Source organism: Phyllobates terribilis, unplaced genomic scaffold (assembly GCF_046119375.1).
Source record: "Phyllobates terribilis strain yellow unplaced genomic scaffold, ASM4611937v1 Scaffold_3__8_contigs__length_932513732, whole genome shotgun sequence".
NCBI lineage: Eukaryota > Metazoa > Chordata > Amphibia > Anura > Dendrobatidae > Phyllobates > Phyllobates terribilis.
The window spans coordinates 365,452,693-365,475,801 of NW_027362763.1; the positions used below are offsets into that span (position 1 = coordinate 365,452,693).

Consider the following 23,109-nt stretch of genomic DNA (forward strand, 5'->3'; position numbering starts at 1 on the left):
CAAATTTATTTTTAGAAAATACATGTATCATAAAAATGTTCTTTAAACAGGTCATTTTTTGATGACTACTTCCCTTTAAATGTCACTGTAAAGCATGAGAGCACTATGCAAACACCTGCCAAATTGATGGCCATTTGTTGTCACCTGGTTCCAGTCAGTTGACATGGCATCATGGGCCTACTGAAGTCCCCCGTGTATGCCTACTTAGTCGCCACATTGATTTAATAAAAGTAAGAAAATTAGTCAGCTCACCCTTTGTATCTGGACTCCAATGCCTGGAAAAACCTGCAGTGCCGCCGGAAAAGCAATCAATCCTGAAAGGAGGATCCAGCAGATGGATCCTCCTTTCATGATTGACTGATTTAGTAAGGTGAACACCAAAATGGGAAAATAAAATTGAACACAAGAATCCCTATTTCTTGGTCTCCAAAATCTCCCCTCCCCGCCCACCATGTTGTATGCACCCCATCATGTGTGTGTGTGTGTGTGTGTGTGTATATATGTATATGTGTGTATATATATATATAATACACACTACAGCTTGAAGTGCAAAAATTTGCCCTTTCACACGACCATTAAAACGACTGTTAAAAAAAAAAGTTACTGATCTCACAAAACAATATTCCATTTTGTTTAAAAAATAAAAAAAAAATCAAAATTTGTTTTAACCACTAAATATGAAATAAAAAAAAAAACCATGAATGTTTGGTATCGCCGTAATTGTACTGACCTGACTAATTGTATTGCCAGGTTAATTTTACAGCACAATGAACGACAAAAAATAAATAAATAGAAAAAAAAAACAGTGGCAAAATTTAAAAAAAAAAAGTTTCCACCACACTTGGAAGTTTTTCAGTTTTTTTTCATTACATTAATGACAAAATTAATGGTTTCATTCAAAACTACTACTTGTTCAGAATTTTTTTTTTCTCATTTGGCTGTGTTGATGGAATATCAAAAAATTCATTTTACCATGCGATGTAGTGAAAAAAAAAACCTAATAGTGGTGAAATTGCAAAACACACAAATGCTATTCAGTTTTTAGGTTTTGTTTTTATGGCGTTCTTCATGCAGTAATGAACCCCCACAGCCCCCATAACACTGTAAGATTCCTCCACAATCCACAACACCGTATGATGCCAGACAGTCAACAACACTGTATGATATCCTCATAATCCTCCCACAGACTGTATGATGGTCTGTACGCAGTATGATGCCTCCACGTATTCTCTCCACCAGTGAATGCTATTGAAAATAAAAAATACTTCTCTTCTGTTGTTCTGCTCCGGTCTTTGCTGTGTACAGACTGAGGCGCTGCACAGCAGGCATGATCTAATGACATCACTGTGCCTGCTGTGATGACAGTCATTTGCACAGAATCCAGTAGTGGAAGAGGTAGCATCACCCTCTTTCACCACTCACTAACTGGTCTCTGCATCCTGAGAATCCAGATACCGGTGAAATTGATACGTTGGGAATGAGTTTTGGTGGGGGGTCAGCTGTTGGTGCAGCCCGAGGGTCACTGTTTTCAGCCCTTTGGCTGACTCTGCCTTTATACCGAATTAACTCATGAATTGAGAGTGAAATGTCAGTACAAAAAAAACAGATACATTACAAAGTTGCTTAATTTTATGTGCACTATTGGTTTATAAAATAAAAATTACAACAAAGGTTAATCTGTAAGAGTTCATAAATATTACTTAAAATTCATGCAGATACCTTCACAAAATTTAAGAGAAAAAAAAAATCTCTGCTATCCAGGAAAACATTTATGCCACAATGATAAGTGTAGGGATTATTGAATGTGAAACTGAGAGAGAAAAGAAAAATCTTTTCCTGTTTGACTGTTGTACAGCACTAGAAGTGTGCAAATTAAGTCACAGGACCCTGGGCCAACTTCCAGGTCAGTATTCTGCATACTGCCACCTACATGCCAGCTTCTGTTTTGATTAGATGGCTTGGCGTTATGTTTTATGTGCGTCACCCCACAAAGGTCACGTTGTGACAGCCTGCTAAAAGTGGAGCTGAGGATGGCAGCATGTATGAGGCGGCTCTTAGAGCTCCAGTCCTGCAGCCACAGAATACTGTTCTGGCCCCTGGACCGGGGTCCTATGAGTGGATTTGCCCATCTCTATATCGAGCACATATTCTCTAGTGAAAGCAAGGCATAAACCACAGTCTCGTTATCCTACCTTGGGTCTCTCGAGGCTATACAAAGAAATGACAATAAAAGCCAGTGTTGTTCCAAATATCACTTACAGGTCGCACTTCCCACAGGTCCCTGACACAGACACTGAAGCCCGAGCTTCAAATAACAGCTACTTCCGAAATCAGAATGTACTCCTCTTTATTGTAGTTGTGGCAGTCTTCTAAAGTGATCACATCTTATTACATCCTTGACAGTGAATGGCTTAAAAACCTACCAAAAAATTGTCATGTACTACGAAGTCATTCTATTTTGATCTCTGTCAGATTTATTATTGTCATAGAAACCTTGTTTCGCCCCAAGACAACAAATAAGTCCATTTCCCCAAATACGCACAAAAAACTCCAACATGGTAAGCCCTTAGGGCGTACAGTACATATTGATGTTTTTGGCAATTTGGATCTATACAACGTCTGCATAATAAAACTGCATGTAAAATTAGAACAGGAAAAGCCATCAAAGTATCTCAGTAGTGCAGCTGAAGGCCACGGCCCCACTATCCGTATTCGGTCAGTATTTTTCTCAGGAGTGGGAGCCAAAACCAGGAGTGGGTGATAAATGCAGAATTGGTGACTTGTTTCTATTATACCTTTTCTCTGATTGTTCCTCACCTGGTTTTGGCTCCCACTCCTGAGAAAAAATACTGACCGAATACTGACCAAATACCAATAGTGGGGCCGTGTCCTTAAAGTGTAATTGACTTTTAGCTGACATTTGCGGATAAGGATTCATGTAGATATATGAGAAATAACACACCTTCTGATTTGTATCCTGCATCTTTTGAGCAGTTTTATCTGGGTGTCTCTCTACATCCATGTGTAGCTCTTTCTTTGTCTTCCTTCTCCTTCCTTTTTCTCTCTCCATAGACTTCTATAACTTCAGCTGTAATCTGATCCCTCAGTGATCTAAAAACTTGCCTTCACTGAAGACAGATTTCAGCAGTGAATTCAGAGAAGAGGAATCTGGAAAGTGGAGAAATAAGCATTTTTCTTTAATGTGATATATTAGTAAAGTTTCTCATCTTCACACTTGCAATCAACAGTTTCTATTTTAAGTTTAGAACCATAACTTTAAAGTCTCCTATAACGGCATTAACACAGCAAAAAAAGGGCCGTAGTGTTTACCTGCCCAGATCTCAGAACTAATGCACTATCAGGATGCAGCAAACCCACATAATAAAGATGGCAGCAAAATAGGTGCAAAATACTGATGAGACAACCACTCACAGCCTACCAGTTCATGGAGGGGATGACACACAAAAAAAGCTTGTATAGGGTGCTGGTCACACACAAGTAATGCACATTTTTTTGGGAATTCTAATTCCCCTTACTGTGGTTTTGCTCTTAATTTTAGTGTATGAACTCGCAAGCATGAGGACTCTTGATGCGAGCTTGTGTATTTTGGCCAAAATATCGACCAATACCTCATATAGATTATATATATTTTTTGCATGTGCTCTATATTCAGGGTGCAGCCAGGCCATGAGTGTTGGCATTGTAAATTAGGGTGTCTGTCCTCATGGGGTGCATTCAGATAGTACTGGGCAGCCCGTCTAGTCTAATAGTATGGGCGTCACTACTAGGCTATAAGCCAGATACTGTTCACTACCTGTGTTTGAACAGCGCCCTATACAAGTTTTTTTTGTGTGCAATTTTAATACTAAGTAATCAGCCCCTCCATGATTTGGTAGGTTGTGAGTGATTGTCTCATCAGTATTTTGCACCTGTGTTGCCGCCATCACTATTATATGGGTTTGCTGCATCCTGGTAGTGCATTAGTTCTGAGACCTGGGCAGGTAAACACTGCTGCCCTTTTTTGCTATGTTAATACTTGAATTTTTGGAGGAATTTTAATTCCTCTTACGGTGGCTTTTTTAATTTTACTCCTATAACAGCATAGAAGTAAGATAATGAAAAGGGTTTGTTGTTTTGGCTCTGTTCACACTATGTTCTAGCCTTCCATCAGCGTTATATGTCAGGAGAGGTCACCTCTTAGAACTTGGTTGTTAGAATTCCTTGTGGGACACTGAGGGCTGGGAAGGCATGAAAGCCAGGTGAGGAATTGAGTGCCACCAGTCTGACCAAATACTTTCCATGGCTGCCATATCCTTTAAAGAGCGGAAATCACCCAGCATGACACCTGAGCAGTATCTTTTAGGGATAACCAATGGGCGGGAGAGTGCGCTGTCCTAGGTGTAGAATTTGTTGATCACGGGGAGCACAGTGAACTCTGCAGCGGGCATCTGAGACATTTTGTGATGGGAATAAATGCAGAGTATTTCCATGCAAAAAGATCTCATTAGTGATCTACCCCTCCCCAAGTAAAGCTACCAACGCATATTCCATAAAATAGTCAACTACACTATTCAAATCCCTTTGTTTTCCTGCAGGATACTGATGTTTACTATCCAGAATGGGCCAAGAGGACACTCTTTTTAGCCTCCATCTGATTATGGACTTATGGTCTAGCGTGTTTTTCGGGAGCTTTCCTGACATACAATCTAAGGCTATGTTCACACATTGCTTTTTTGCAGCGTTTTTTTCCTGTCCTTTTTTATGCAAATTAAAAGCTGTTTTTTACAGTACCAGCAGAAGCTGTGAGATTTCAGAAATCTCTTGCACACACTTTTTTTTTTTTCTGACTGAACAAGAAAATGTTTTATTTTTTTAAATCTGCAGGATGTGAATTCTTGTAGCGTTTTTGCCGTACTTATTTCACTCTAGAAAGCAATAAGAACATTCAAAAAACGCAACTATGCATTTTTGGTGAATAACTTTTAACTAACTTTATTAAACATGTACAGTAGACAAATGACACATGTAATCTCCATGAAAAAATGTAGCAAAAACGCACCAAAACCTGCTTTTTGTAAGCAGCTTCTTTACTTCTAAGAGAGCAGGTTTTGTCTGCAGAAAACAACACCGCAAACACACAAGGTGCAAATCTAGCCGAAGGGTATGTGCACACGTTAAAGAAGTTGTCCACTAGTAGGACAACCCCTTCTCATACCTCCACGCTTGGCCCCAATGAAATAAAAAAAGCTTATACTCTCCTCCCATGCTTGCGCCGTTCCCGCGGTGTCACCACTCACTCTCCCCGGGGCTCTCGTGCAGTTGTTGTGACACGTGACCCCGGCGCCCAATCAGCGCTGGCGTCCCTTTCCTCGCCTCCTGTCAAATTGAGCCTGAAGAGGAAGTCTGAGATCAGCAGGTGCCTTGCACAGTGACGCTAGTGCTTATTGGGCATCATGGTCACTTGTCACAACAACCGCACGAGAACGAGTGCTGATGCCACTGGAACAGCACCGGTATGGGAGGGGTGTATAAGCTTTTTTATTTCATCGAGGCCAAACGTTTAGATCAAGAAGGCGTTGTCCTAGTAGTGGACAATCCCTTTAAGTATTTTCAAAAGAAATTTCTGCACCATTTCTGCATCTCTTGCCAGAGAAAACGCTGCGTAAAATAGGTATGTTTATGTCACGCTTTTGGTACATATTTTTTCCCACTCATTAGCATGGGTGAAATCTGCAGCAAAAACTGTGAAAGAATTAACATGCGGTAGATTTAAATCTGTTGCAAATCTGCAAGTAAAAAAATAAGCAAGTGGGCTGGAGACTTCGGGAATTTCATTGACCTTTGTTGGCATCAGCAAACCCTTCAGGTTTTGTAACAAATCTGCACAAAAAAAAATAAAAGCGACAAAAACGAAACGTGTGCACAGACCCTAAATGTTGATGAAAAATGAGTTGTGACTACAACTTTTCAGGTACAATTGTAGACCTGGTGTAAATTCCTTCTGGAAGGTCTAAAACCAAAAACATAAATGACTGCATAAATAATGAATGAGTTCTCACCATGTCATGCTGCTGAAATCATGGCCTGGCTTTTGTTTGTTCCCTGTTCTGTGTAGATTGGCAGCTGCACTAATCAGATGGGGCAGATCTCTGTTGTTTCACTTCACAACCGTAGCCCGAAGGTGATCGAATGTTTCAATGTAGAGTCACGAATCCTCTGCATGGTCCATGTCCCTGAGGAGGAAAAGCACAAAGTATTAAGCGATGTCCCAGATACCGAGTGTGATACTACACAAGCACCAGATGTGCCCACAATTTGCCTGGGCATGGAAGAGGGAAGGTAAATATCATCCATTCAGATGTCTCTGGTGTAAGGCAGAGATAAGTTTTTGGCTCCTAAGCGAATATCTTATCAGTGATCTTGCAGTTTTATATATCTTCCCTCCAATAGTAACAACATCTTGAAGTAAATGTGCATGGTTTGCTAAAGATACAGAATTTAGGCTAATTGAAGTGAAGAGCTTTCAACTTTTCTGGTTGCCTAGATACTACTATTTATAACATCGATATGCATATTAATAATCCTAGACCAGATGTCCTAAATCCTAACATACTTGTATTATTAGTACCTACAGATCTTTTCAAGAGCAGAAAATTTCCGCTTTACATTTATAAGCTTGTATAGAAGTGATAGCATTTAATTGACGTGTGTATTTCTATGTACGTCAGTACAATGCATTTATTCCAATCACCAATATATATGAATGGATATATGGAAATATATGCAGAAAAGTTGTATGCAGATGCTGCAAAGTAAAAATGCTTTAAAAATAGCAGTGTTAATAATTTATGTCAATTACCAAAATGCAAACTATGGAAGATTCATGCCAAATTCCTGTGTGCAAGTACCTAGAAGAACTGGCGCTGCTTTAAAGGCAAAGGGTGATCACCCCAAATCTTATTTTGATGTAGTTTGCTTTTCTTCATCCACATTGCAATTTTCAGTTAATAAACAAACTTTAACACTTCTGTTTTTCAAAACTTTCTTCTGTGCAGCATTTCTCAACACCTGCCTAAAACTTTTGAACGGTAAAATATGCTGGTGAAATATCTATTTCTGAAGGTGCCATAATCTCATCATGTGTCATTTCTCATTATTACACACAACTTAATTTATGGACATCTGTGATTTGATTTCTTTGCCTGTGTGGATTGGATGGGTTGTTACTGACATCTGGTGAGAATTTCATGTCAATAGCACCTTTAGAAAAATATATTTACTTAGAAATTTGATGTGTTCAATACTTACTTCACCTGCTATTTGTGTAGTGTATGTATGGCGTGTTTGCAATATATATATTGTATGATGTATAAATCCCGCAATTTTTACTCTGACTACTGACCCTCAAAATAAAACTGATCTCTTCAGAACAAGAGGCAGTCTATGTGGTCATCTCATCGTCATCGCAGGTGGGATTGCAATGAGAGGGAAAACCTTTTTATAGATAACACAGGGTCACAACAGTCACAATAATTGAAGGTCACAGCTCACCTCCTCCCCCTCCCTTCACATTTATCTTTGCACTGGTTACAGGGAATGCCTAAAGGCCCCGTCACACTTGGCGACGCTGCAACGATCCCGACAACGATACGACCTGTCAGGGATCGTTGCTGCGTCGCTATGTGGTCGCTGGTGAGCTGTCAAACAGGCAGGCTCACCAACGATCAGGGGAGCAGCGACATCCTGGAAAGAATCTTTCCACGATGTCCTGCTCCTGGTTACCAGCCTGCTGAAGCAGGAGCAGGCTGGTAACCATGGTAAACATCGGGTTACTAGGGACACACGCACACCTAGTAACCCGCTATTTGATGGTTACCACTCTGCTACGGTGAACTGGAGGTTACCGCTCACTTTAGCAGGCTCGTAACCATGATAAACAGCGGGTTACTAAGTGCGCGTGTGCCCCTAGTAACCCGATGTTTACCATGGTTACCAGCCTGATTGCTACTCCTGCTGGTCACACACAGCGATGTGTGCTGACCAGCGGGAGAGCAACGACCAAAAAATGGTCCAGGACACTTTGCAGCGATCAGCGACCTCACAGCAGGGGCCTGATCGTTGCAAAGTGTCACACATAGCGACATCGCTGGTGAGGTCGCTGTTGCGTCACCAAAACCGTGACACAGCAGCGATCTCGCTAGCGATCTCGCTATGTGAGACGGGGGCTTTAAACACGCTCTGATAGGAGTTGATAAACCTCTTCAGTGTACAGTTATCTGTGGTTTATGTGGCTGATGTAAAGCATGTCTGTTAACAGAAGCCCAGGCAAGATGAACACTCCCGTAATCAGAAAATTGAATAAAAATTGTAATTCAAGTAATTAAAACAACTGTAGATTATTTTATCTGTGAAAGGTTCAGAGACTTGTATTTTAAAATCCTTTTTTTTTTTTTTTTTTTTTTACAGCATATGTGTTTACAAAAGTAGCCAGGGCTCAAAAAAGGTTCGCTTGCGACACTTTTTTACGCCAGAAAAAGCCACCGTCATGAGTCTAGCAAGCATTCCCCGAAGCTTGTACGCCGGTCTTGTGAATGGCAATCTTGTAATCTACACAAAGATGGAAGGTAATGTTCTGCAATAAGCACTTATTGATGTAATGTATATGATGATGTAAGATACAAAATGAAAATTGTTATCAGTTACTATCAAATATGTGCCCAGAGGTCTAGACTGCGACTAACCACTCTTGAATAACATTTTTGTCATTTAATGGGTTGTCCACTATTTTTTCAATCCCATAATTCTCCCATGAAAATTAATAGCAGCTACACTGGCCTCCGGCGGGGGTGCTGCTCCAGGGATGACAGGGCCTGCTGTCCTTGGGCTTACATGACAGTAGGTCACGCAAGCCCTGCAGCCAATCAGCGGCCACTTCCCTCTCTTCCTTTGGACGGAACTGACATACGGAGTAAGTCAGAGAGCAGCAGCAGGCTATCATTTCTTCCAGTTGTCCTTTTCTTCCGAATTTTGTCTAAATGAAAACAATATTGTATTCCAATTGAATAACATGGCTTTTTCTAGAACCCACACCAATTTTGTTCATCTCTCTCCATAGCTCTTTTTCTTTTACAGAACACCTAATTCCCTGGCAGCTATAAACTGTTCACTGTACACTCTCCCTAGTGGTAGGTGAATGGTACCAGGAGTTTTCCTTTAACCATATGGTCTGAATGGGTGCTCAAAGGTGGATATTCATAGTCCAGACTGAAACAAAAGTATGATCGAATAAAATGTTCCTCATAAGAAGGTTGGAGCATCTTGGGCTATGTGGGCACCAGTACAAAGGATGCTGTGCTGGTGCACAAAGTCTAATGAGTCCTATCCATGAACACGCAACTATTCTTTTTGTTGCTTGCAGGATCCCAGGAAATAAACATTAGTGATTTGTTGGTCCCCACCAATCTAATGTCAATAGGGATTACCACGCAGTTCTCCTACACTTGCGGTTAAAGTGACCTTTGATCCAATCTTTCTCCTTTAGTCATATTTGCAAAGTAGGTTTACACATCGGCCCAGCACACAACAGAGCGAGGGCATGGCAATTACTGCAAATATTGTGCAAAAAAGCTTTTTAATTTGAAGGCTTTAATCATTTGCAACCACACAAAAAAATCTAATTCTTGTGCAGGACCTGTGAATAGCAGCATGGACTGTTCTGTGCCGTCTCATAGGTTTCAGAGGAGCCAGCACATTGCAGTCAGCGCTAGGTCCTCTACTAGAGACAGAAGCCTGGGAGGCGATGTAAGTAATTTACGAGAATAATTATGGTTCAATAATAATTATTCTGTATAGTTGGAGGTAAACTTTAAATGCCAACATTTTAAAGACATGTAGGTAATGCTCCCTACAGTGGTAAATCTGCTGCTCTTTCAAAAATCCGCAACTCACTTTCACAACATGACACCACTGGTTTGACTAGATGCTCTCTTACCAGAAGTATTTCAGAATAAGGGTGTCCTCACATCTACGTTTAAACTCTGCGAGTGCAATCTGAGAAAACCTTGCATTGCACTCGCTGCAATGTTAGTCAATTAGGCAGTGCTCATCTGCGAGTTTTTCCTCACCTGGAAATGGAGTGAGGAATAATTTGCACCAATGAAAGTCAATGGGTGAAAGAAAATTTATTTTACATACCCATCTCATAGGAAACCTGACATTTCATCAGCCAAGTATAGTAAATTCACATAGTGAACCATCAGAATAGAATAGATATAGATAGAATAAAAGAAAAAAATGGCGTGTGGTCCTCCATATTATTCTTAACCAGCTGGGGGCTGAGGTTTATAGTCTGGGAAGGGGGTAATAAACATGGAGCTTCCCAGGCTATTACTATCATCTCATAGCTGCCTACTTAGCCTTTACTGGTTATTAACAAGGAGTGGGGTCACCTTATTTTTATTAACCAGCAAAGGCTAGACAGCTGCAGTCTGATATTAGTAGCCTAGGAAGGGGCCATGGATATTGGCCACCTTGCAGACTAAGAACATCAGCCACCCCAGAAATGGTGCATCTATTAGATGCGCCAATTCTGGCTCTTAGCCTCGACTATTCCCACTTGACCTGGTGCAGTGGCAAGTGGGGTAATTGTATTAGGGTTGATGTCAGCTGACATCAAGTCCAGAGATTAGTAATGTAGAGGCGTCAATAAGACAAACCATTACTAACCCTGTCAGTTTAATTAAAAAAACACACACACAGAGCAAAGTCCTTTTATTTGAAAAAACACTCCCGACCCTCTTTTACCCATTTATTAGTATCCAAAGAAAAATAAAAAAACAAAGATATCCTCACCTGTCGGCAGATAATCCTTATGTCCCACGACGTGCCCAACTCTTCTACATCTGGCTGCATTGCTGAGCGGTGACATAAAATGCCACCGCTCAGCCTGGCATCCAGGAGACACTGAGCTGAGCATGAGAATGCAGCTTCAGTGCCAAGCGCTGACACCAGTAAGGTGACTGGAGTTAATTGCCGATTTCCTGCTCGGCAATAGGTGTAGGACCTATATAGGGTCCATAGGGGAGTCATGGTTTATCGTTTGAGCTGTTAAGGGGTCTCCACTCCCCCTTTTCCCATTTGTAGGGCACCCTTCCCTTTTCCTGTCGTTATACGCTAGGTTCTCACCATACCCAGCTTGACATCCATGCTCGAAAACCCTCCTATGTAGCTGAATTACAACAACTTTGCAAAGATGAGTGGGCAATAATTCTGTTAGAACCCTCCATCTTGTGTTTTGCGGTCACTTGACCATCTGCCTTTATATTCCAGCTCCGCCTTTTTGGCTGTGCTGGACTTCAGTGTTGTTTGACTGTTTTGCTAGCCAGGTGCTTTGGTGCCTATATCTCTCAGGTACCTCTAGTACCTTTTTGTCAGTTTATCTTTTGTGTTCTGCAACAATTTTCTCTGTTCAGGAGGTGTCCCATTTTTGTTCCAGTCCTTAGTTCTTTTAGGGACCCCTTTCCTTTATTCTATAGGTCTTCGTTCAGACTAGCCTAGGACTAAGGCTGGTCTGTTCGCTAGGAACTGGCAGCCCGCTACATCGTATGGATTCAGCTTAGTCTTACTGTAGGGAAAGCTTTCCCCTTCTTTCCTTAGTTCTTGTTTGCAGATCATAACAGTAAGTCCAACCCAAAAATAAATTAAGGAAATATTAATACGGGGATCAGTATGGCTTCCGTCCAGGATTTGGCTCAACGCTTGCAGGGGTTTACTCTGAAGGTGACCGAGCTCCAGCAACACATGAGTAGCAGTTCCGGAGCGCATTTTGTGGAACCCAAGGTAGGACTGCCGGATGTTTTTTTATGGTAAACAGCAAGATTTTTTTTCCTTTAAAAATGCTTGTTTGTTATATTTTCGTTTGAGACCAAGGTCCTCTGGGAATGAATTACTGCGCATTGGTTTTATTATGTCACTTTTGCGCAATGAACCACAAGGGTGGGCCTTTTCTCTTCAACCTAATGATCCATGTTTGAGGTCGGTAGAAGAGTTTTTTTTTCTGCTATGGGTCTATTATATGACGATCCTGATCGAATCTCATCTGCTGAGGCAGAAGTCAGGCGTTTGAATCAGGGGTCAGATGATGCTGAGATTTATTGCACACACTTTAGAAGGTGGACTTCTGAAGTCATATGGAATGATCCTGCTCTGAAATTTCTATTTCTTGCTGGTCTGAGTGAAAGGGTTAAGGATTTGCTAATTGCATGCCTTGCACCTGAGACTCTGCAGGATGCCATGCAATTAGCTGTTCGTGTGGATAGGAGGCTGAGATCTAGGCAGAATGAGGTAAAGACTCCTGTAATGTCAGGTCCTAGTCCCCAGAAAATCTGCTCAGACGGCGGAGAACTAATGGATGTTGGGGCAATGTCGCTCCGCTCTCAGGAAAGAGACCGGAGGTTCGCCGAGGGATTGTGTCTTTATTGTGGTAAAGCTGACCATTTGATTAAGTATTGTGAGCTTCATTTAAGTAAAGAAAAAAAAAGGTGAGGTACGCCCATATAGCTTGCTTACGCTCTGCAGGAGTATTTCTTTCAGGGAGTACTACTTTACAGGAGAATTTGATTGAATTTCAGGTATTTGTTGATTGTGGTTTAACACTTAATGTGATTGATAAAAGGTTTTTGGAAAACCTTAAATTGAAATCCAAACCTTTGTCATCTCCTATTTCTGTGATTGCAATTGATAACACTCCCTTGAAATGTATTACTCATAAGGTTGCTGCATTTCCCCTCACTATCAATGGTCTTCACCAAGAAATTTTGGACTTGGTTGTATTAGATAATTTACCCTCTCCGGTCGTTCTGGGATTGCCTTGGTTAAAACTGCACAATCCTTTGCTGGACTGGTCTACTAATATGATTAAGTCTTGGAGTCCGAAATGCTATGATAAATGTTGTAATGGTCGCATTGCGGTTGTGGGAAAAGGGGAATTGCCTGTGCCTGTTCAGGATTTTTGGAGTTTTTTTTTCGGAGGAGTCGCAAGTTTTACCTCCTCATAGGGATTATGATTGCGCAATTGAGTTTATTCCAGGAGCTACTCTTCCCAAGAGTCGCTTGTTTAATCTAACTATCCCTGAAAGAAAGGCCTTGGAGGAGTAAATACAGACTAGCCTGGCTGCTGGTCACATTAGACCTTCTAAGTCGCCTGTGGCCGTTGGATTTTTCTTTGTTAAAAAAAAGGGCGGGGGTTTGCGTCCGTGTTTGGATTTTCGTGAAATTAATAAAATTACCAATTCCTACCCATTGCCATTAATTCCCGACTTATTTAACCAGTTAGTGGGGGCCAAGTGGTTCTCTAAGATTGATCTCCGGGGGGGCATGCAATTTGTTACGAGTGAAGGAGGGTGATGAGTGGAAAACTGCTTTTAACACTCCGGTAGGTCATTTTGAGAATCTGGTGATGCCTTTTGGTCTTACCAATGCACCTGCATTTTTTCAGAACCTTATTAATGACCTCTTGAGACCTTTGATTGGTAAGAATGTGGTTGTGTATTTGGATGACATTTTGATTTATTCGCCAGATCTGGAGTCCCATTGGCCGAGTGTACGTGAAGTTTTGCAGTTATTGAGCGATAATTCTCTATTTGCTAAGCTGGAGAAATGTGAGTTCGCTGTGCAGAAAATTAGTTTTTTGGGCTACATTGTCTCCAGCGAGGGCTTTGAGATGGACCCGGTGAAGGTTCAGGCTGTGCAGGAATGGCCTAGGCCTATTGGTTTGAAAACTATACAGAGATTTTTGGGTTTTGTCAATTATTACAGGAAATTCATTAAGAATTTTTCTGTAATTGTTAAGCCTCTAACCGATCTCACCAGGAAAGGTGTGAATACGGTCCAATGGACTACTGAGGCCATTGAAGCGTTTAAGTATCTCAAAGAGAGGTTCAGTTCAGCCCCTATCCTTATGCAGCCTGATGAGACCAAGCCTTTTTTTGTCGAGGTCGATGCTTCATCAGTGGGGGTGGGAGCAGTTTTGTCTCAGGAGAACAGGGGTGGAGTACATCCTTGTGCTTTCTTTTCGAAACATTTTTCGGAAACTAATTGAATTATGATGTTGGAAATGGGGAGTTGCTGGCTATTAAACTCGCATTTGAACATTGACATCATTTTTTGGAAGGCGCTAGATTTCCTATTCAGGTTTTCACAGATCATAAAAATTTGATCTATCTGGATGCTGCCAAGCGCTTGAATGCCCGTCAAGCTAGGTGGGCACTTTTTTATTTTCTCGGTTTCATTTTTCTCTTACCTATATCCCTGGTACTAAGAATGTTAAAGCCGATGCTTTATCTTGCAGCTTCTCTCCTGCGGTCGGTGCCGAGGAGCAGGAGAACATTTTACAGAAAGGAGTTGTGGTGGCGGCATTGGACTCCATTTTAGAGAATGGGATTCTAAAAGCTGAAGATGATGCTCCATCTAACACTCCCCATGGGAGGTTGTTTGTGCCTAGAACCTTTAGGAGAGACTTGTTTGTAGAGTGTCATGAGTCTCGGTTGGCAGGTCATCCACGAATTTCAGAGACTAAGAGACTTATCAGTCACAGTTTTTGGTGGCCTGGCTGGCAGAAAGAAGTCATCAAGTGGGTGCGTCAATGTACGGTGTGTGCTAGGTCAAAGGCTTCACATACTCCTGCTGCGGGGTTGCGTTGCCCTCTGGAGGTTCCTAGTGTGCAATGTCAAGCTTCATGGCGTTCCCACGGATATTGTTTCTGATAGAGGACCTCAGTTTGTGGCTCGCTTTTGGCGTGCTTTTTGTGACCGGTTGGGAGTCCATTTGTCATTTTCATCTGAGTATCATCCTGAGTCTAATGGACAGACTGAAAGAAAGAACCAGGATGTTGAACACTTTCTGTGTTGTTTTGTGGCGGACAATAAAGAGGTGTGGTCTGAGTTTTTGCCTCTCGCAGAATTTGCTCTTAACAATCATACATCCTCCTCAGCTGGGTGTTCTCCTTTATTTTGTTGTACTGGGAGACATCCGTCTTTTCGTTCGTTCTCCAAATTGGGGTCGGCGGTGCTGGAGGAGCAGAATTTTTCCTGTGATTTGGAGAGAGTTCGGACTAATGTACGTTGCAATCTTCAAGATGCTAGCAAGAAGTCCAAGAAGTACACCGCGTGCAGAATTATTAGGCAAATGCGTATTTTGATCACTTTGATACTTTTTATACATATTGTCCTACTCCAAGCTGCATAGGCTTGAGAGCCAACTACCAATTAAGTAAATCTGGTGATGTGCATCTCTGTAATGAGGAGGGGTGTTGACTAATGACATCAACACCCTATATAAGGTGTGCTTAATTATTAGGCAACTTCCTTTCCTTTGGCAAAATGGGTCAGAAGAGAGATTTGACGGGCTCTGAAAAGTCCAAAATTGTGAGATGTCTTGCAGAGGGATGCAGCAGTCTTGAAATTTCCAAACTTTTGAAACGTGATCACCGAACAATCAAGCGTTTCATGGCAAATAGCCAACAGGGTTGCAAGAAGCGTGTTGGCTGAAAAAGGCGCAAAATAACTGCCCATGAATTGAGGAAAATCAAGCATGAAGCTGCCAAGATGCCATTCGCCACCAGTTTTGCCATATTTCAGAGTTGCAACGTTACTGGAGTATCAAAAAGCACAAAGTGTGCGATACTCAGGGACATGGCCAAGGTAAGGAAGGCTGAAAAACGACCACCTTTGAACAAGAAACATAAGATAAAACATCAAGAATGGGCCAAGAAATATCTTAAGACTGATTTTTCAAAGGTTTTATGGACTGATGAAATGAGAGTGACTCTTGATGGGCCAGAGGCTGGATCAGTAAAGGGAAGAGAGCTCCACTCCGACTCCGATGCCAGCATGGTGGAGGTGGGGTACTGGTATGTGCTGGTATCATCAAAGATGAACTTGTGGGACCTTTTCGGGTTGAGGATGGAGTGAAGCTCAACTCCCAGACCTACTGCCAGTTTCTGGAAGACAACTTCTTCAAGTAGTGGTACAGGAAGAAGTCGGTATCGTTCAAGAAAAACATGATTTTCATGCAGGACAATGCTCCATCACATGCATCCAACTACTCCACAGCGTGGCTGGCCAGTAAAGGTCTAAAAGAAGAAAAAATAATGACATGGCCCCCTTGTTCACCTGATCTGAACCCCATAGAGAATCTGTGGTCCATCATAAAATGTGAGATCTACAGGGAGGGAAAACAGTACACCTCTCGGAACAGTGTCTGGGAGGCTGTGGTGGCTGCTGCACGCAATGTTGATCGAAAACAGATCAAGCAACTGACAGAATCTATGGATGGAAGGCTGTTGAGTGTCATCATAAAGAAAGGTGGCTATATTGATCACTAATTTTTTGGGTTTTTGTTTTTGCATGTCAGAAATGTTTATTTCTAAATTTTGTGCACTGATATTGGTTTACTTGGTGAAAATAAACAAGTGAGATGGGATTATATTTGGTTTTTATTAAGTTGCCTAATAATTATGCACAGTAATAGTTACCTGCACAAACAGATATCCTCCTAAGATAGCCAAATCTAAAAAAAAAACACTCCAACTTCCAAAAATATTAAGCTTGGATATTTATGAGTCTTTTGGGTTGATTGAGAACATAGTTGTTGATCAATAATAAAAATAATCCTCTAAAATACAACTTGCCTAATAATTCTGCACACAGTGTATTTTGACAGGAAACAAAAGGAGGTTTTGTTTACTGTGGGTGACATGGTTTGGTTGTCCTCAAGGAACCTGTGGTTGAGGATTCCCTCTAAAAAAAACCTGGGTCCTAAGTTTGTGGGTCCATTTAAAGTGCTTCAGGTTGTTAACCCATCTGCGGTTAGGTTGGATGTTCCTACTTCCTGGAAGATTAATCCTGTGTTCCATGTTTCCTTGTTGAAAAAGGCGGATGTATCGGATAGGGACGCCACTGTCTCAGTTCCTCCTGTGGTGAAGTCGGCGAATATGAAATTTCACTTATCTTGAATTCTAGATGCCATAGAGGGAGAGTACAGTATCTCGTCTCCTGGAAGGGTTTCGGTCCCGAACATAACTCCTGGGTAAGGGTGGATGATGTCTGTGCTCCTAATCTTGTTAGAGCTTTCCACAAGAGATTTCCGGATAGGCCTGGGCCTGGTGGATCCGGAGCATCCTTTTAAAAGAGAGGGTACTGTTAGAACCCTCCTGTTTGTTTTTTCCATCTTGTGTTTTGCGGTCACTTGACCATCTGCCTTTATATTCCAGCTCCGCCTTTTTGGCTGTGCTGGACTTCAATGTTGTTTGACTGTTTTGCTAGCCAGGTGCTTCAGTGCCTATATCTCTGTTTTCTTGGTCCTTTTGGGACATCTAGTACCTTTTTGTCAGTTTATCTTTTGTGTTCTGCAACAACTTTCTCTGTTCAGGAGGTGTCCCATTTTTGTTCCAGTCCTTAGTTCTTTTAGAGACCCCTTCCCTTTATTCTATAGGTCTTCATTCAGACTAGCCTAGTACTAAGGCGGGTCTGTTCGCTAGGAACAGGCAGCCCGCTACATCGTAGGGATTCGGCTTAGTCTTACTTTAGGGAAAGCTTTCCCCTTCTTTCCTTAGTTCTTGTTTGCAGATCATAAATTCCTCCAGAGCGTTGTAAAAGGCTCATTGCCAGTTATTGTAAACGCTTGACTGCAGTTGTTCCTGTTAAGGGTGGCCCAACCAGTTATTAGATTTAGGGGCCAATCACTTTTTCACACAGGGCCCTGTAGGTTTGGATTTCTTTTTCCCTTAATAATAAAGACCTTCATTTAAAAACTGCATTTTTTTTAATTGTGTTATCTTTGTCTAGTATTTTAAATTTTGTTTTGTGATCTGAAACATTTAAGTCTGACAAACATGCAAAAGAATAAATCAGGAAGGGGGCAAACACTTTTTCACACCACTGTAAATGCACTCTGTGCCTTCTTTGTAAACTAACGATAAGTATCTTCTGCTTCTGCTGGGAATCTCTAAACTAGCTCTACCCTCATAAACTCTTAACACTGATAAAAAGGGTTTTAGTGGAAAATAGCTCAAAATTCCCATAATTGCGAAGATAATCCAAGCATACCTAAGAAGAAAATGATGTTTAATTTAGTCATGTGTCATAAGCCAAAAAATCATTTTCAACAATGGATGTTAAATTTTTAGTGAATTGCCCTGTCCTATTACCGGCAACCTTTCCATTATGCTCTTGATTGATGTCTTCTACTTCATTTGAAGTCATTGAAGAGCAGAGAGGTTTAGGAGGTGGCTAGCTTTAATGAGGTATAATTATGTGTCTACCTTTGAGAACAGTGTTAGTGTACAATATATCTACTGTGTATCTGTATAAGAGGTTTGGCCCACAAAGGAACTGTTACTTACTCAGTAGTTTTAGTTTGAAACTGGCTACATTCGGCTTTATTATCTTCATATACAACAAAGCAATACGTCACCACGGATAAATAAATCTTTGGCCGCCTGGCCACTAACAAAATATAGTAGCTCTTCTTTAGCTAAACAGGCAAAAAAATAATATCTTACTACCTCTTACCATCATAATTTTCCATATGGTGATGATGAGACAGGACTTTGCAAAACAGGAGGCAGGCTGTGGGCAGAATGTAGGGATAGAGAGAGCTGGAAGGGCAGGGAGCGTCAGGCGAGCTGGAAGGGCAGGGAGCGTCAGGCGAGCTGAAAGGGCAGGGAGCGTCAGGCGAGCTGAAAGGGCAGGGAGCGTCAGGCGAGCTGAAAGGGCAGGGAGCGTCAGGCGAGCTGAAAGGGCAGGGAGCGTCAGGCGAGCTGAAAGGGCAGCGAGCGTCAGGCGAGCTGAAAGGGCAGCGAGCGTCAGGCGAGCTGAAAGGGCAGCGAGCGTCAGGCGAGCTGAAAGGGCAGCGACCACTCTACTGCACTTGCAACTCCAGCATAGAGTTTCAACTATGGATTTCTCTAAAACTGCAAAACTAATTTCTACAAGCAAGGTAAGGATTCTTTTTAAATAGTTGCTTTAGCTGACTACTAACAAGGCTCATTAGCAGACCGCACTCCTGAATGGAGCATAGTCTTCTTTCATGCCACATTTTGACTTTTACCTGAAATAATATTTTTTTTCTTTTTTCCGCTTGGCTTTGTACTGTTCCTGATAATATCTTGATTCTGTCCTACCTAAAATCTTTTATTACTTTTCAGTTTTGAAAGACACTGTAGTAGATGAGAAAAAAGCAAGCACAATTCTGTTTAACCAAATAATAACCTTCAGTGTGATAATTAGTTTTGCTAAACATTACATTGCTTCCCTACCATGTGTCTCTGCAGGCCGCATGCTGCGCGGTGCTGTGGTGTGTTCAGCCAAAGGGTTTGTTTTCATAAGCATTGACCTATTTTCCAATGCTGTGGTCGTCTGGTTAGCAGGCATATGGAGCAGATTACTAGAGTGCACTACTTTTCATTGGAAGATATAGGAAAAACAAGCAGCTGTTCTACTGCCAGGATCTACAATCTTACAACTTCTATGAAGGCAGTCTCCCCATTCCAATGCAAGCAGGTTGGTGATCGGATGATTAACTGGCCATATCATGGAGTAGTAATGACTCAATACAGTAGGCCGCCCCATTAGATGTATAGTAGAACAAGGCACTCCTAATTGAAGGAGCACAAGTAGGGCCCCAATCCGTAATCCAACATGTGAAGAACTTGGTACTCAAAAGTGCCAAGCCCCCCATTAGATTGACCGACCAGTTAACCAGACTTCTGTGTAGTAATCCTACCTATTTACAGGCCTAGATATAAGAGCAGAAGTTATATCTTTGCATGAAAATTCCAAGTTTAGCAGGTTGGTTTCACAATTCGCTTCTTCATGGTCTGGACCGGCCTCTGACCCAAATTCATGCGTGCATCATTAGGAGGACATGAACAGGACAGGTTTCCAGCCTTGAATGTAAACCTTCATTGACAGCTAGCATAGATCTTGAAAACTGCAAGGGATTAGAAAGATATCTTGATTTTTGAAAAACCTGAAAAAAAGATTTATTTTCTGAGGTGTATTGATTATTCACTAAAGCGTTCAGGAGAGAATGAAGTTTTTCTACTCTCTGAAAAAAACAGGAAGCTCCTTTGTTCCTCTACAGATACTAAATTTAGCTTGTTAATTGTGCCTTTTGGTCCAGGATATTGGATAGTGTCGGATTTCTTGGCTGTGAAATCTGTGGCTGTTTTAATGTATAGCATTCACCATTTACACACGATAGCTGTTTGCTGTTCATTGCAGAGACTCGCGGCACCAGAACCTAACCACACTGGGTGTCTGTGCCGCAGGATAATGACAGTGTAGTGTGCCGTCACTAGCCATTTCATTCAGGCCCTAGAAATATGCCTCTGTTCCTACAATTGCCTTTGTTTTATATTTTATGTGCAGAGAGCAAGGGTATATAATGGCTTATTGCCATATCTAGCTAAACATAATATGCATACGCTAGCAATAAAAAGTGAAAATGTATAATTTTCAAGTTTTTGCCTACATATGGCTTATATAATTATTGTCTTTACAATGGTCTTGAGACTTACAGGTTAGAACCTTGAACAGGTTTCTTACTACTTCATACAACTGTACAAGAGGGCTTGCTCTTTTTAGACTATGGAGGAATGTGTTCAGAACTACGAGAGATGAAAGTATTGCAAGTTTTGAGCATTTTTGCTCATTACACAAACCAAGGCCATACACTGGGCAGGTGGTTTGTATGCTGACCTATTGCCTGCTCCAAGGCCTACAATGGGTACAAATCAGAAAGAGTAACTGCTCCTTCATCCAGTGGAGAGCATTTGCCATCATGGTATAAGGGGAATTAAAGGGAATCTATTGCCAGATTTTTGCTATGTAATCTGACAGCAGCATGAGGTAGGGACATAGACCCTGATTCCAGCTATACATCAATTAGTCTACTCCGTGCAGTTATGATAGTCATAGTTTTCTCTGCTGTAGCTCTAGCAGTGCTCAGATGTTGAATTGTGTATGCCTGCACCACAGCTTTCATAGTACACTGTTTAGTGACATAGAGCTGCTATCCAGTGCTGGGGGCGTAGTTGGACTAGGAGGCATGACGTCAGTTGTCCTGTAGTGATAACCTCCTGCTGACAAAACCATGATTGAATTGAAAATTGAACCTGAAAAACACAGCCAGTGACATATCCCTGTAATCTGAGTTCTCTGCTCCTGCGTGATCTAATTACTATGTACAAATATATGAGGGGACAGTACAAAGACCTTTCTACTGATCTTTTTACTCTGAGGCCTGAGACGGGGACAAGGGGGCATCTTCTACATCTGGAGGAAAGAAGGTTTAATCATAATCACAGACGCGGATTCTTTACTGTAAGAGCAGTGAGACTATGGAACTCTCTGCCGCATGATGTTGTAATGAGTGATTCACTACTAAAATTTAAGAAGGGCCTGGATGCCTTTCTTGAAAAGTATAATATTACAGGTTACAGTGGCATGTAAAAGTTTGGGCACCCCTGGTGAAAATCACTGTTATTGTGAACAGTTAAGCAAGTTGAAGATGAAATGATCTCTAAAAGGCATATTGTTAAAGATTACATATTTCAGTTGTATTTTAGGCAAATAAATATATATATTGTCTTTTTTTTTCCATTTTAAAAAATTACAATAAGGGAAATGGGCCTATGCAAAAGTTTGGGCACCCTTGGAGATTTGTGTGCTTTGATAATTTTGACCAAGGTTTCTGACCTTAATTAGCCTGTTAGGGTTATGGCTTGTTCACTACCATCGTTAGGAAATGCCAGGTCATGAAAATTTCCCAGCTTTGTAAAAACCAAGCCTCCTCTAACTTTATGCCAAAAAAACTGCAGCCATGGTTCTTCTAAGCAGCTGCCTAGCACTCTGAAAATGAAAATGGTGGAGGCCCATAAAGCAGGAGAAGGCTATAAGAAGATAGCAAAGTGTTTTCAAGTTGCCCTTTCCTCAGTTTGAAATGTAATTAAGAAATGTCAGTTAACCGGAACAGTGAAGGTCAAGATAAGGTCCGAAAGACCAAGCAAAATTTCAATGAGAGCTGTTCGTACGATTGCTAGAGAGGCAAATCAGAACCCCAGCTTGACCTCAAAAGACCTACCGAAAGATTTAGCAGACTCTAGCTTTGTGGTTCATTGTTCTACTGTTCAGAGACACCTGCACAAATATGACCTTCATGGAAGAGTCATCAGAAGAAAACCTCTCCTGCAGCCTCACCATAAAATTCAGCATCAGAAGTATGCAAAAGAACATCTAAACAAGCCTGATACATTTTGGAAACAAGTTCTGTCGACCGAAAAGGTTAAAATAGAAGTCTTTGGCCACAATGATTAAAGGTATGTGTGGAGAAAAAAGGCCACCAAATTTCAGGAAAATAACATCTCTCCAACTATTAAGCATGGGGGTAGATCAGTCATGCTTTGGGGTTGTGTTGCAGCCGATGGTACAGGGGACATTTCACGGGTAGAGGGAACAATGGATTCAATGAAATTTCAGCAAATTCTTGATGCAAGCATAACACCATCTGTAAAAAAGCTGAAGTTGCAAAGAGGATTACTTCTACAAATGGTTAATGATCCTAAACAAACATCAAAATCCACAATAGGCTACCTCAAAAGGTGCAATCTGAAGGTTTTACAATGGCCCTCACAGTCCCCTCTTCTGAACATCAATGAAAATCTGTGGCTAGACCTCAAAATAGCAGTGCATGCAAGATGACCAAGGAATCTCACAGAACTAGAAGGATTTTCCAAGGAAGAATGGATGAAAATCCCTCAAACAAGAATTGAAAGACTATTGTCTGGCTACAAAAAGCCTTTACAAGCTGTGATACTTTCAAAAGGGGGTGCTACTAGATACTAACCATGCAGGGTGCCCAAACTTTTGCATTGGTCCATTTTCCTTTTTCGTCATTTTTAAAATGTAAAAGATTAAAAATTATGTTTTTTTTGCCTAAAATACAAAGGAAATCTGTTATCTTTAACTTCAGGCCTTTTAGAGATCATTTCATCTTCAACTTACTTAACTGTTCACAATAACACTAACTTTGACCAGGGGTGCCCAAACT

General features: G+C 41.3%; 1 protein-coding gene and 1 long non-coding RNA gene across 12 annotated transcripts in view; one reads left to right on the plus strand and one right to left on the minus strand.

Annotated features, from left to right (window-relative positions):
* The window catches only part of ARHGEF10 (Rho guanine nucleotide exchange factor 10), a 198,051-nt gene that overhangs the window by 132,570 nt on the left and 42,372 nt on the right, over positions 1-23,109 (plus strand). For all 7 annotated transcript variants that reach the window (XM_073675379.1, XM_073675380.1, XM_073675383.1 and 4 more), the window contains 2 exons: positions 6,116-6,339; positions 8,467-8,624. In XM_073675379.1, coding sequence (XP_073531480.1) covers positions 6,116-6,339; positions 8,467-8,624 — 382 coding nt within the window. The remainder of the gene's footprint in view (positions 1-6,115; positions 6,340-8,466; positions 8,625-23,109) is intronic.
* The window catches only part of LOC141259424 (uncharacterized), a 136,632-nt gene that overhangs the window by 72,113 nt on the left and 41,410 nt on the right, over positions 1-23,109 (minus strand). For all 5 annotated transcript variants that reach the window (XR_012318416.1, XR_012318413.1, XR_012318417.1 and 2 more), the window contains exons 2-3: positions 6,060-6,233; positions 2,963-3,168 (exon numbers count right to left, since the gene is read on the minus strand). This is a non-coding gene — a long non-coding RNA (uncharacterized lncRNA). The remainder of the gene's footprint in view (positions 1-2,962; positions 3,169-6,059; positions 6,234-23,109) is intronic.